General features: G+C 55.5%; 1 protein-coding gene across 2 annotated transcripts in view; it reads right to left on the reverse strand.

Annotated features, from left to right (window-relative positions):
- The window catches only part of dot1l (DOT1-like histone H3K79 methyltransferase), a 26678-nt gene continuing 11708 nt past the window's right edge, over nt 1-14970 (reverse strand). The window contains exons 15-29 of one of the 2 annotated variants that reach the window (XM_030373156.1): nt 14672-14785; nt 14177-14268; nt 13121-13222; nt 11715-11852; nt 10995-11120; nt 9425-9819; nt 8016-8118; nt 7475-7627; nt 7117-7159; nt 5923-6578; nt 5227-5429; nt 4287-4363; nt 3438-4178; nt 1490-2285; nt 1-531 (exon numbers count right to left, since the gene is read on the reverse strand). In XM_030373156.1, the coding sequence (XP_030229016.1) occupies nt 1624-2285; nt 3438-4178; nt 4287-4363; nt 5227-5429; nt 5923-6578; nt 7117-7159; nt 7475-7627; nt 8016-8118; nt 9425-9819; nt 10995-11120; nt 11715-11852; nt 13121-13222; nt 14177-14268; nt 14672-14785 (3605 nt within the window). In that variant the 3' untranslated portion in view covers nt 1-531; nt 1490-1623. The remainder of the gene's footprint in view (nt 532-1489; nt 2286-3437; nt 4179-4286; nt 4364-5226; nt 5430-5922; nt 6579-7116; nt 7160-7474; nt 7628-8015; nt 8119-9424; nt 9820-10994; nt 11121-11714; nt 11853-13120; nt 13223-14176; nt 14269-14671; nt 14786-14970) is intronic. The other variant, XM_030373157.1, reaches the window with a different exon arrangement.

Raw genomic sequence — 14970 nt, forward strand, 5'->3', positions numbered from 1 at the left:
TTCTTGAATAATTAAATGCACCATTCAAGCAAAATCAGAGCCATGGGTTAATCATGACAGACAAAAAATAATACCAAACTAGTTCTTAGAGCACCGCAATGTAATGTTACGACAGTTCAATTCCTGTAAGCACCACCAACTACAGACACATCTGTATTCATCTAGACATTAATTTCATCACTTGTAAGCACGATTTATGCTTTGGAAGTCTGGGTGCGTGTCTGAGAATGTGCGTGTTTGCCTGCGTGTGTGTGTGTGTGTGTGTGTGTGTGTGTGTGTGTGTGTGTGTGTGTGTGTGTGTGTGTGTGTGTGTGTGTGTGTGTGTGTGTGTGTGTGTGTGTGTGTGTGTGTGTGTGTGTGTGTGTGTGTGTGTGTGTGTGTGAGAGAATAGAGTGGTGCAGACGTGTTACATCCCAGTCCGGTGGCCGGTCTCGAGGCGGTGGGTCTGGAGGCGTTCTGAAGCATCGGTAGGTACGGTGAGCGTCCCGGTTGCATAGGTTACGTTGGGTTGAGGTAGTTTTCATCAGTTACCTGCGACGGCACAGGGGGGGGGGGGGGGGGGGGGAGAGACACAGCGTCAGGCCACGAGAACCTGGGGGCCGGCGGCCGCCAAGCCTTTTGAAAACACACTCGGGTCAACGGTTTTAGTCGGGATGGACGCACTCACAAGGAGTAGGAAGCTGAAAAACAATCAATCTGCTAAAGCGGTGGTTTGCTGTGGGAGATGCGAGACAGGTCAGAGCTAACATGGGGGTCTGCTTTCAAGCCTCTGCTTTGACCCTTAGATCAATGATCAGGGAGGAGGAAGACATGACCGGTCTTATGTACAGTCAGCTTAATGCCTGGTCTTCTGAACAGTGGGTTTACGACCGGTCTTATGTACAGTGGGTTTATTGACTGGTCTTATCTACGGCGTGTTTAATGACCGGTTTTATGTAAAGTTAGTTTAATGACAGTGGGTTTGGCATACAACTCTCGTGGGGGGCTTCTGTTCCTTCTGCAGTCACAATTATCACTCAACATTCATCACCCGATTGTATGGTTCCTTCCTGGTGTGGATATTGCATTTCACTGAGGATTTGTTAAACTAATCTAATCTTGTAATTCAACAAGCACTATGACAACCAATGAGTGTTTAGCACGCTAACTCTAGCGTACTGTTGGCTTGGCTCTAGCTATTGGGCTGTTATCATTGGAAATGAACCAGTTCAATTTATCCATTTCCCAATATGTGCTAAAGTGCCATCTGTCACAAAAGTGTCAACCAATAACTCTACTTTGATATTGAATAGGAACATGGGATTAAAATCAATGTTGTTTTACAGAGCAATGATCAAAACCACGTTTACATTAGATTTAAAACACAAACCAACCAAAGAGAGGCCAGGCTGTGTACTCTGTACCACTGTGTGCGCGTGCAAGAACTGTCGCCCCATGAAGCGAAGTGCAATGCCAACGCTGCCATCCGTTCAGAACCCTTCAGACTCACCCTGTTCTGAGGCAGAACCGCGGGGGGCCAGAGCCAGACTCACTGTCCCTCTTCCTCTGATTGCTCGACAAACTCCTGGGCTCCTCCACCCCGCCCCGCCTAAACCCCCCCCCCCCCCCCCCCCTCGCACCCCCCTATCTGGGTCGGTTGCCGGAGAGCTGCGCGGCACCTTGGGAGCCGGTCACACTCTGAGTCCTCCACGCGCCAGCCCCAGCCCCCGCGGAGCTGCTGCTGCTTGCGGGCGGAGGGGGGGGCGGGCGGGGGGGGTAGTGCCCCGAGAAGGGCCGAGCATAGGAAGAGGCGGCGGAGGAGGAGGAGGAGGAGGAGTGGGAGGCTGTGGCAGCGGCGGCGGCAGCGGACACAGAAGCAGGGGGGATGGTGGAGGAGGAGAGGGAGGAGTGAGCTCGCTGGTGCTGCAGGGAGGAGTAGTGGGAGGAGGAGGCGCATGACGAGGGGGGGCCCGCGAGATGGAGGTGTGGCGCCGAGGAGGCGGGCGCGGGGGCCGCGCAGTGCGGCGGCGGCGGCGGCGGCGGCAGGGAGCCGGCGCCCCCGCCGGGCTTGGAGGGGGGCCCCTGCAGGACCGACTGAGTGCGGCCCTGCTGTGCCTGGGACAGGGAGGAGGCGGAGCCCGCAGCCAGCCGCGCGGAGCCCGCCGGGGGGGGGGCGGCGGCGTGCTGCTGGGCGGGAGCCGAGGCGGAGGAGGCCAGGCCGAGCAGGGGCCCCAGGCCCCCGGGGACGGGCAGCGTGCTGCCGAACTGATGGGACGACACGGAGGGCACCACGTGGTGAAAGATACCTGCGGAGCACACACAGCAGGGAGCAGGGGGGGAGCGGGGGGAGGGGGGGAGGAGGAGAGAGAGAGGGGGGAGGAGAGAGAGACAGAGAGGAGGAGGAGAGGGGAGGGGGGGGGAGGGAGGGACAGGGAGGAGGAGAGGGGAGGGGGAGAGAGAGAGAGGGGAGGAGAGAGAGACAGAGAGGAGGAAGAGAGGGGGGGGGGGGGGGGAGAGAGGGACAGGGAGGAGGAGAGAGAGACAGAGAGGAGGAGAGGGGGAGGAGAGGGGAGGGGGGAGAGAGAGAGACAGAGAGGAGGAGAGGGAAGGGGGGAGAGAGAGAGACAGAGAGGAGGAGAGGGAAGGGGGAGGGAGAGAGAGAGACAGAGACAGAGAGAGGGGGGGACAGAGGGAAGCAGGGGCTGAAGCAGGTTTTGCAGAGCAGCAAGCGAGTTGTGCAAGCCCCGGCAGGGCTTGCACAACACCAATCAGCGTTGCCATGGCGACAGCGCTTCACAACAAAAGCTTTTAGCGACGTGACATGTTGCATGCAGATTGGACTGACAGACTCCAGCCGACGCACCCACAGAGAACATCGACCATCGACTTCAAATACGAATTGACGCGTTCCTTTTAGTGTCGAGGTGAGAGACGTTTTCAGTGGGTGGCTCCAACGTAAAGTAAGAAGCAGCGGGGGGGGGGGGGGGGGTTAATGCCAAGCAGCGCGAGCGCCAGCCGGGTTGTCAGCCAGCCCGTCAGTCAGCCCGTCAGTCAGTCAGTCAGTCAGTCAGTCAGTCAGCCCGTCAGTCAGTCAGTCAGTCAGTCAGTCCAGACCGACACGGGGTCTGGCTGTACCGTCCACGTGGTTCCCATGCCGACCCTTCCCCTCCGCGGCGCCATAGAGCTACGTCCTCAGAGCTCCATCCCTGGACCCCCTAAAGGGTCCTGGGGGTCCTAACCCTGACCCCTAAAGGGTCAGGGGGTCCTAACCCTGACCCCTGACGGGTCCTGGGGGTCCTAACCCTGACCCCTACAGGATCAGGGGGTCCTCACCCTGACCCCTGCAGGATCAGGGGGTCCTAACCTTGACCCCTAAAGGGTCGTGGGGGTCCTAACCCTGAGCCCTGACCCCTAAAGGATCAGGGGGTCCTAGGTCCGCTCGGCGCTGCTCCTCTTACCTCCCGCCGCTCCGCCGGCCAGCCCGGCGCTGGAGAAGCCCCCCATGGAGCAGTGGCCGTTGACCAGCCGCGCCCCGCTGTTCACCGTGGGCGCCCCCGTCTGGGCGCCGAACAGCGACTGCAGCACGGTCGGCCCCCCCAGGGAGAACTGGGCCCCCAGGTACTGGCCCCCCGGCCCCGAGGCCAACGAGGCCGCCGCGGGTCCGCCGCCCGCCTTCCCGCTCCGGCCGCCGCCGCCCCCGGCTCCGCCCCCGCTGGCGGCGGCCATGAACAGGTTCTGGCCGGCCAGGCCTCCGCCGCCGCCGGCGCCCTTCAGCTCCCAGTCCCGGGACCCCTTCTGCTTCTGGAAGCTCTGGCGCTGGTCCGCACCGCCGCCGCCGCCGCCCTGGGACCCTCCTCCACCTCCCCCACCCCCTCCCCGGAGCACCACCTCCTGGCTGAGGAAGGGGTTGGAGGAGGAGAAGGTGGCCGCCTCCCCCTCGCTGCCCCTCCGGCCCTGCTGCTGCTGCTTGTGGTCCGAGGGGTCGGTGTCCGGGCCGCGGCAGGGGGCCCCCAGGCCGAAGGGGGAGCCCCCCTGCCTCATGTCGGAGCCCGGGTGCTTGGGGTCGGAGATGGGGGAGAAGGTGGACTTCCACTTGCTGGTGGAGCAGAGGGAGGAGGAGGAGGAGGAAGAGGAGGAGGAGGAGGAGGAGGAGGCGTCGCTGCCGGTGCTGTGGCCACTGCTGCCACCAGACTTCCTTCCTGGGAGGAAGGAGAGGAGGAGGTGAGAGCCATCCCTGTGAGGGGGTCAGTGAGTGAGTGAGTGAGTGAGTGAGTGAGTGTTCAGGGTTCTCCCGTCTGGACACTGACCTCTCTCTCCTCCCTCTCCGGTCCTGCTGGGACCGTCTCTGCTCTCCAACGATATGGTGGCAATCTTCCTTTCAATTCTTGGGGAAAAAGGAGGAACATACACTTAAAGGAGCATTTCACCGATTGAGGCATGAATATGCATTGAAATTGGGTCCTATATGTAGTCGAACAATAAAATAAAATTATAATTTGGTGCCGTCTTGACCGAGAAAAGGCAGAAAGTGACTTTTTGGCGCTTGTGGATTGAAGACAACAACTCCCACCATGCACCACGATGCACAGTTTCGCTGCCCACTCCCTCTGATCTAGATCAGCAGGTCCCACCCCCTAGTGCTTGTAGTCTTAAGAGAATCCTCCCCTCTTACACTTCCTATTTACTTCTACGCAACAATCGTCATATTGCGTCATCTTAAACAGGAAGTGTTGGAGATCGATACGGATCTCTCCAGTCTCTCCAGAAAATATGGGAATGATGCACGACCATTTAAAAATATGAGTGGGTGTCTAACGATACAAAGCTTAATGGAAATGCGTGAAGTTCCCCTTTAAAGAAACACACTACAGCATTCACCGGGCAGATCCCATAGCTGGTGTGTGTGCGTGTGCGTGTGTGTGCGCGCGTGTCTTGTCAAGGCCACAGGGCTGCTTTTGTTGTTGCTGCTTGGTGTAATCTGTGCAGGGAGTTGGTGGGCTGAGCAGCAACACATGGTGAGATGGGGCACACCTGAGCAGGCTTGGCTTGGGAGCCTATAAAGCAGCCTTGAGCAGGCTTGGCTTGGGAGCCTATAAAGCAGCCTTGAGCAGGCTTGGCTTGGGAGCCTATAAAGCAGCCTTGAGCAGGCTTGGTATCACACCCTTGAGCCCGGTTGAAGCTCCTTCTGGTCCCACCGGGCGGGGCCCTGTGGGGGGGGGGGGGGGGGGGTCGAGGCCTGCTGCGTACCGTGAGCTGGAGGTGTCGGCGGGGTAGCCCGAGTCGCCGTCGTCGTCCGAGCTGGGGGCCGAGGAGTACGCGCCCGTCCCGTTGGGCTCCAGGGGCCGCTCCCGCTTCAGGACGGGCGGCTGCTCCCGGTCCCCGGGGGCCGGGCTGCCCTGCTCCGGGGACGAGATGGCCGAGATCTCCAGGGGCTGGTTGATGTTGTTCACCTGTCGACACACACACACACACACACACACACACACACACACACACCCTCTTATCAGGCTCTGCTGGGAGACGATCTTTCGAGGTTTGCAAGTAGGGGCAAGCGCGAACAACGATGTGACCGTACGGGACTGTGTGGGTTTCTGTGAATCTCTGTGTGTATGAGTCTTTGTGTGCGTGTCTGAGTGGGGTTGGGTGTGTGTGTGTGCGTGTCTCTGTGTGCGAGTGCATGTTTCTCTGAGTGAGTGTGTCTGTTTCTCTGTGTATGTGTGTGTGATTCTGTCTGCATGTGTTTCTGTTTGCGTGTGTGTGTGTCTCTGTGCGTTTCTGTGTGCGTGTGTCTGCGTCTGTGTGCGTCTCTGTGTGCGTGTGTCTGCGTCTGTGTGTGTGTCTGTGTCTGGTCTGTGTGTGCGTGTGTCTGCGTGTGTGTGTGTCTGCGTGTGTGTGTGTGTGTGTGTCTGCGCGTGTGCGCGTGGAGGGCTCCCCGTGACCCACCATGGTGTTGATGTTGAGCGGGGAGCCTGACGGGTGACTGCCGGTCCCCAGCCCGTGGAACGACCTCCTCTTGGGGGAGACGCTGGCGGCCGAGGCGGCCCCCGCGGAGCTGCGCTTCCTCCGCCCGCGCTTCCGACCCTCCTGGGCCCCCGTCCCGTGCAGCGGGGGGGTGGGGGGGTGTGCGTGCTGCTGCTGCTGTTGTTGAACCCCGGGCGACTGATGATGGGAGTGGTGCTGATGGTGATTGTGGTGGTGGTGGTTGTTTCCGTGGCTACCGTGATGACCCTGCTTGCCGGCGTTGTTGTTGCTGTTGTTGTTGCCGTGGTGATGGTGGTGGTGGTGGTGCCGCGCCGCCGCCGCCGCCGCCCCCCCCAGGGACGACGAGGAAGAGGAGGACGAGGACGAGGAGGACGAGGACGAGAAGAAGATGCGGCGGCGGGACTCGCCGTCCTGCGGCTCGGCGTCCGACTCCGCCCCCGGTGGGAGGTCCTCGGGGGGGATCCGGGGGGGCCCGTCGGCGTAGTGGAGCACCCCCCCGCCGGCGGCGGGCGGGCCCGCCGGGCAGGCGTTGGCGTGGGGGTGAGGGGAGGGAGAGGCGCCGTCGTGGTCGTCAGAGTGACAGCCGCCGTTCATCAGCCCTGAGCCAGAACAGAAGCCTGGGGGCAAGAGGTCAAGGGGTCACGGGGTCAGACCAGGTGGAGTCACGCTCACAGCGCGGTGCCGTGGCCAGCCAGGCCGCTGAGGGAGGGTGTGGATGTGAGGCAGACTGAGGGAGTGTGTGGATGTGAGTGTGTGGATGTGAGTGTGTGGATGTGAGGGAGAGTGAGGGAGTGTGTGGGTGTGAGGGAGTTAGGGAGTGTTTGGATGTGAGTGAGTTAGGGAGTGTGGATGTGAGCATGTGGATGTGAGTAAGGGAGTGTGTGGATGTGAGACAGAGTGGGTGAGTGTGGATGTGAGTGAGAGTGTGGCTTTGAGGAAGTATGTAGCTGGAGGGGGAGTGTGGATGTGAGAGTGTGGATGTGAGGGAGATTTAGGGACTGTGTGGATGTGAGGAAGTGTGTGGATGTGAGGGAGTGTGTTGCTGTGAGGGAGAGTGTGTGGATGTGAGGGAGTTTGTCTGAGGTAGAGTGTGTGTCTTTTAGGGAGTGCGTCGACGTGTAGGGCGTCGTGAGTGAGCTGTGAGGAGAGTCTTACCGTTGGTCTGTCCCGTCTGAGACACAGGACTGGGAGTATTCCTCTGGAGAGATAAAAACAAGACGCTGGCCTTTTACACAGGAGCTCTGCCTTAGCTGTACTGTTTAGGGAGAGCTGTCTAACATGTCACCACTGTCTAGGGAGACCCTCTGTCATGTCAACTTTCCTGCAGTGCACCGCTATTGGACACAGACACTCCATAACAGAACCTAACACAACACCTAACTACTGCAAAACAACATCACCCCCCCCCCCCCCACCCAGATCCACCGTTCTGCAACCAAGCCCATTACCAGAGTGTAGGGGAGCCAGCGTGTGAGGGAGTCAGTGTGTGCGTGACGTGTCCGCGTGTACCCACCAATCTCTCGGCTCTGCTGGGCAGCACCACACTGGCCAGCGGGATGCTGACTGGCAGCTTACTGGGATGGACGGTGCTCAGGGGGATACTGATGGGCAGGCTCTTTATGGGGGGGTCCCCGCCCAGCCCAGACGGACTCTTCTCCTTCCCACCCTAGACACACACCCAGGGGAGTGAGGGGTAAGGGGGGGGGGGGGGGGGAGAGGAGAGGGAGGGACATGGGCCGACAGGGAGAGGAGAGAGGGTCAGACAGGGAGTGAGGGGGGAGAGGAAAGAGGGACAGAGAGGGGGTGAGGGGGGAGTGGAGAAAGAGGGATAGACAGGGGGGGTAGGGTTTGGGGGGGGGGGGGAGAGGGGGACATGGACAGACAGGGAGTCAGCGGGGGAGAGGAGAGAGGAGGACAGGGACAGACAGGGTCCCGGAGTGAGTCTCTCTGTATAATGACAGAAGTCACCGGGAGGGCGGCGACGCCGCCGCCGTGGCCTGTAGGCAAGTCGAGAGAGATCCACAAGATAGCGTGCGAAGAAGGCGTGTCCTCACCCTGTCGGAGGCCTTGGGGGTGCCGTTGTGGCCGTCGGAGGAGCTGGGAGAGGGACAGTTGAGCTTTGCCCCCAGGGGTGACATCACACCACACTGTTCCCCCCTGACACACACACACAAACAGCAGGGCAAACCGGTTAACCGCCAGCAAGCGCCCCCTTATCTGCTGCTCAAAAGACGCCGTTGACCTTATTTTACTTGACTACAAATCATCAACAAGAAATACGTGTTATGTGGGACAGCAGAGAAGAAAAAGAAAAATTAGTGCTTACATTCTTTGTTGGGAATGTGTGTTGGCAGAAAAGATTAAGGTTTGGCCGCCTCAATGTGCAAAGTTTAGGGAAGGGAATGTTTACGACCCATGAACACATTCTTCGCCAAACAGGATAACATGCCGCGACAAGCTTTTTTAAACTGACCACAATTCCCCAAGAACATTCTCAAGCAGTCGCAGCTTGGCTATCAATAACCGTAGTTCTGCGGGTCCAACACTTTATATATTGGGGATTTACAACGGTAGTTTAACAGACTGTGTGCTTGTGTATTAAACCCCACTGCTGCCCCTCAGAGCCAGTGGGCTGAGCTGCTCTAGAGGTGTTCTAACCCAGGGTCCAGGTTCATATCAGGGGGAGATAAGGGCTTTGGCCTCAAAAGATGAGAGGCCTGATAAGATTTGGGACAGGCGTCCATTTTTTTTAAGCTATTTTTTAGGATAGATATGCAACCATGGTTTATTTTGTCCATATTCTGCATAATTCTTTGGGGGTTGTTTTTTGTTAACAAGGTTGGTACCCTCATAGGTTTATGGGTCATTAATGCGGTGGTATTTATTTGACTAATTGGTATTATATTGTTGCCGTAGAATACTTTGAGTTTATCTTCTGTTATGAATATATTGCCATGATTGTAAGCACTATGTGCTACAGCTTAGATAAAAGTAATGATGATAAAAGTAACGATAAGTTTCCCAGAAACTGTTATCAGCGATTTGAAATTATAGGGCTCCATAAAATACAAGAAAACAAAACAAAAGAAAATATTTTGAAAAAAAAAGTCATCACATGCAAATTTAAGTTATTTCAAACTTGGACTTTTTTTAATTTTATAATATAGAACAAAGTCGTAAAATACATCGTTTCACATTCTTGACAATACAATCACTTCTATTTAAACCCTGAACTTTTGGATTGACTTTCTCCTGAAAACCAAATCAACGGACAACAACGGTCTTAACCCCGCCCCCAACCCCGCCCCCAGCCCCGCCCCTAATCAATCAGTGCGATGCAGGACGAGCAGAGACAGCGGGCTCTTAGCCCCGCCCCTATCTCCGCCCCTAGCCCCGCCCCCAGCCCCATCACTCAGTGAGGAGCAGGACTAGCGGAGACAGCGTGGTTGGGTCGCCAACCAACCTGTGAGTGGCCAGCGCCATGCCGCGCAGCTGCAGCGACGTGTCCTGGTTGAGGTGGCGCCGCAGGGCGATCTTGGCCGGGGAGAAGCGGGTGTAGTCGGGCAGGGCGTGGCAGACCCCCAGGTGGCGCGCGACCCGCCCGTTGGGGGCGGCCTCGTGCTCCATGGCGATGGCGGGCAGGTAGCGCGTGAGCAGGTCCCCCTTGGCGCCGTTGACCTCGGCGCCCAGGCCGTTGTGGGCGGGGCCCGAGGACAGCAGCATCTTGGAGGGGTCCGCGTCCAGGCCCTGCCGCGGGTCCAGCCCCTTCCTGTAGGGGGAGCCGTCGCACGGCCCGTACGACTTCAGCTGGAGGAGCTCCTGCTGCCGCTGGCTCTTCTCCAGCTCCACGATGCTGATCTGTGAACAGCAGGGGGCGCCGTTACGCAAGGCAGTGAACAGCAGGGGGCGCCGTTACACCAGGAGAACACCAGGGGGCGCCGTTACACCAGGAGAACACCAGGGGGCGCCGGTACACCAGGAGAACACCAGGAGGCGCCGGTACCCCAGGAGAACACCAGGGGGCACCGTTACACCAGGTGAACACCAGGGGGCGCCATTGCACAAGGAGAACACCAGCTGAACATCAGGGGAAGCCGTTACACAGGGTGACCACCAGGGGGCACCTTTACGAAAGGCTAACACCAGGGAGAGCCGTTTCACAAGGAGAAGGTGTTGAAATGAAACCCTTCTGTTGCCAATGAAATGATCCCAAGTCACCTCGCGGAACGACGCTTTTTATGACCCAGCTACGAGAGTCCATAAACATTTGCTGTACCTATTTAACCCTGTGTGAGTAGAGGAGGTTGTAGTATAGATGGTGGAGATATGGATCTCTGGAAGGTAATCTGGGTCCAGGGGTCTACTGTTATGACACCACTACGGGGAGTCGGCGCCGAACCGGAAAAGGGAGTGTGAGGGGCGGAGTCACACCTGGTTTCCCGCTCCGTTCTGGCGCTGCTCTACAGATTAGTTCATCAGCGCGATTGGATGACGGGTTCATTCAAATCCATCCATTTCTACAGTCTCTGTGTTCCTTCCTTAGAAACCCTCAGACACTTTTCTTTTGTGCTGCCTGAGTTTGTGTTGGCTGTTTTACACACAAAACTACGTGTTTACGGCCAATCAGGCGCTTACAGAGCCCCGCCACCGGCAACGTGATTGGTCGAAACCCAAATCAGCCAGAATTTGAGCTGAGACTTAAAAGCTCCCCCGTCATACCGCCAGGTGGGAGTGTGATAAGCCATTACAAGCCGTTTTGAAAATCTGCCTCTTCCTGTGTTTTGGTGACATCACAAGTGGGCGTGTCCACCTACCCAGTGGACTGTAGCAAACGTTGCTCATCTATCCAGCACACGTCTAGGTGGACACGCACACTTGTGATGTCAGAAGAGGCAGATTTTCAAAACGGCCTGTAACAGCTAAACACACCTGGTGGTATAATATGGGACCTTTAACCTTCAGTCAGCCTTCTGAGGCTGTGGGGGGGGGGGAGCCCCCTCTCTCCGGGGGTGTGAGGGCGCTGGTGTCCGTACCTGCAGCTCCAGGCAGTGCCTCTGCTTCTCCGAGATCTGCCTCCGCAGTGCCTGCTTCTCCTTCAGCAGGCTCTCCAGGCACAGAGATCCCCAGTCCAAGCGCAGCTCCTCACAACGAGCCTTCAGCTGGGGGACACACACACACACACACACACACACACACACACACACACACACACACACACACACACACACACACACACACACACACACACACACACACACACACACACACACACACACCTTCAATTTCACATGTTTGATAATCGTTCTTACTGTAACTCTAATACTTAAACAATAACAATTCAGAAAGAGGGAAAAATGCTATGAACTCAACCATTTAAAAAAACGAATAATGTATTTGCTGGTTGAATCCATTAGTGCTTGAAACAACAGGTTAAACCCTTCTTTTTATCTTTTACTGGTTTGAATGATTGTCTGTGTCGTTGTCTTTTATGTACTGTATGTACTATTCGTGTATTGTTATATTTTAACCTGTGTGGCACTAAGACAGATTTCAATCAACTGTGTTGTCATGGCAATAAAGTTCTCTATCTAAACCCTGAATATTCTTTAAGCATTGATCTACAAAACATCCCAACCCCGGTGTGTGTTCCCTAGGCCTGGGGGGGGCCCAGTCTAACAGACAGGGCCTACAGTCCACGGGGACGTGTCAGAGATGGACCCTGATACCCGCTGGGGGGGGGGGGGGGGTCTCACCAGGAGCAGGCTGTGGTCCCGTAGCTCAGACATCTCCCTCTCCAGCTGCTTGGTCTGCTCCTTCAGCTGCCGGTTGTGGGCAGAGATCTCCTTCTGCGCCTGCAGGAGGTCCTCCACCGTCAGAGCCTTCACCCCCAGCTGGGCCCAGACAGAGACAGACACAGAGGTTGGGTGTTACGCGTCAACGACACGGGTCAACGAGGATCTGGGCACAATACAACCTAATTTAACTTCACCGTTTGACCGTGTTGTGTGTTGATGTTGATGTTGTGATGTTCGTGTTGTGCGTCGATGGACGTGTTGATGGACGAGTTGTGTGTTGATGGACGTGTTGTGCGTTGATGGACGTGTTGTGCGTTGATGGACGTGTTGTGCGTTGATGGACGTGTTGTGCGTTGATGGACGTGTTGTGCGTTGATGGACGTGTCGTGTGATGATGTGCGTTGATGGACGTGTTGTGTGTTGATGGACGTGTTGTGCGTTTGATGTACGTGTTGTGCGTTGATGTATGTGTTGTGCGTTGGACGTGTTGTGCGTTGATGTATGTGTTGTGCGTTGGACGTGTTGTGCGTTGATGGACGTGTCGTGTGTTGATGTATGTGTTGTGCGTTGGACGTGTTGTGCGTTGATGGACGTGTTGTGCGTTGTTGGACGTGTTGTGCGTTGTTGGACGTGATGTGTGTTGATGGACGTGTTGTGCGTTGATTTACGTGTTGTGTGATGATGTGCGTTGATGTACGTGTTGTGTGTTGATGGACGTGTTATGCGTTGATGTACGTGTTGTGTGAGGATGTACGTGTTGTGTGTTGATGGACGTGTTGTGTGTTGATGGACGTGTTGTGTGTTGATGTACACGTTGTGCATTGATGTATGTGTTGTGTGTTGATGGACGTGTTGTGCGTTTGATGTACGTGTTGTGCGTTGATGTACGTGTTGTGCGTTGATGTACGTGTTGTGCGTGTTGTGAGTCGATGTGCGTGTTGTGTATTGATGTGCGTTGATGTACGTGTTGCTATGCTGTGTCTTCATCTTACTGACCGAGCCAAAATTGTTGGAAAAATAAGATGATGCAATCAAGAGGCAAGTGTGATGAAACGCATGCAGGGACAACCCCCTTTAGATCGATTTGATAAATTGTATATAAAAATATAAATATATATATACACACACACACACACACACACACACAGCAGGCTATAATCCTTGAAGGTAACAACCCGTAAGAAACATTTTCAAAATCCCCCACGCCTAAACTGCCGCGGTCGGTCCGTTGCCACGGCAACACATCATCCGCCCGACAGACAGTACACGAGGAGTGCGACACCCACGGGCATCGCCACGGCGACCATAAAGCCGGCTTAACGTCAGCGGCTGGCTGTGAAAGGGACTCCGGAGCGCTGTCTCACCTCGTCCAGCTTGGTCTGGAACAGCCGTTTGATCTTCTCCCGGTGGGACTCGCACACGGAGTGGAGATTCTCCGCCTGTCCTGAGAGCTCACGCTGCTTCAGCTGCAGGGAGGGGGGCAGAGGAGGCAGTGTTGGCATTCAAGGATTCAAGGAGCTGAATGGTCATTAAAATTACAATTAGGGCATTTAGCAGACGCTTTTATCCAAAGCGACTTACATCGGTTGATACACACATTGACACACCGACGGCAGAGTCAACCATGCAAGGCGACAGCCAGCTCGTCAGGAGCAGTTAGGGTTAAGTGTCTTGCTCAGGGACACGTCAACACTCAGCTAGGAGGAGATGAGTCCTAGCCGTCTTGTAACCTTTTGGTTACAAGACAACCGCTCTACCGCCTGAGCCAATCCGACACGTCAACACACAACGAAATGCAGTTTGGCACTCTCTAGCAGCAGTTAGTGTTTCAATGTCTAAATAACACAAAACACGAAAAGACACAATAAGACAATGACAAATAAGACAATGACACACAAATTCACACAGTGAAGAGATGGAGGAGAACCGGGTGTTAGAGGAGGACCCCGATGGGCAGACAGACAGCAGATCATAGATTCGATCTTCTTAATTTTATTGTATGATTTTTTTTTTATCTTCCAGTTATGTTTCTTAGCTCCGTTATAAGATTCAGAAAAGGGAAATGAGACAGCATCATGATTTATTTCAGTTGGGCTACATTTCCTTCTGCATTCCACCTCACACTATGTATTAAGTTTATTTTTCTGCTCTTTCTGCTATTTTTAAAGCACTTTTTAAATATTGCACTACTGGTCAAATGGTAAACTGCATTTCGTTGTACTGGTTGTCCTTACTTGTGCAATGACAAGTTGAATCTAATCTGATCCAACTATTGGTTTAACAAGGACTCTATACCGTGCTTAATGCTAACAGAACTAAACAGATATGGGCTCCGATGTGGCCGCCTCACGGGCTGATTATGAATCAGCCCGTGAGGCGACCGAGGTCAGGCCAGAGGCGGTGGGACCCGAACCCTTCACCTTCTCCTGCTCCAGCAGCTGCTGCAGGTTGGACCGGTACTGCGGCGTCTTCATGTAGCCCATGAACTGCAGGTACTGGACCTTGATGTTGTCTGAGGAGACGGAGACAAACGCATCAGAAGGAGGTGGAGGAGGAAGACGGTACAGACCACCCCCCCCTACCGGGAGACGGCGTTATGATGCAGTGGGACTGGCAGAGATCAAGCGGGAGTCGACTTTTAAAACGTCAATGAGGAAGAAAATACAATAGGCCTCAAATCTAAAGAGTAAACATTGACGATTTAAAAAGGGCTGACAATGCACGTCTGCAACCCAAAAGACAATCTAACAGACAAACATGAGAACCGATTCTAATGTCACGTCACTGAGACAAGCTTCCGTTGACTGTTTGGGTTCGCAGTAGACGTCTAAACATAGTAAAGCGGTGTGGGGTCCGGGTGTTGGTGTGGTATTGGTTGGGGGTTGGGGGTTGGGGGGGGTAGAGTGAGCGCTAACCCAGTAGATGCTGCAGGCCTGGAGGAGTGGGGCTCATCAGCAGCTGGCTAGAGGCGTAGTGCTGCACCTTGGGAGGTAGCTGGTAGTAGGGAGTCTGAGGAGACCGGTACGCATCTGGAGACACAACACACACACACACACACACACACACACACACACACACACACACACACACACACACACACACACACACACACACACACACACACACACACACACACACACACGTTCAAATAAAGGCAGTAACATCACACCCGCTGCAATGAGCCCAACACCCGTGTGTGGAGATGTGAAGTCAG

This window comes from Gadus morhua, chromosome 12 (genome assembly GCF_902167405.1).
Source record: "Gadus morhua chromosome 12, gadMor3.0, whole genome shotgun sequence".
In the NCBI taxonomy this organism is placed as follows: Eukaryota; Metazoa; Chordata; class Actinopteri; order Gadiformes; family Gadidae; genus Gadus; species Gadus morhua.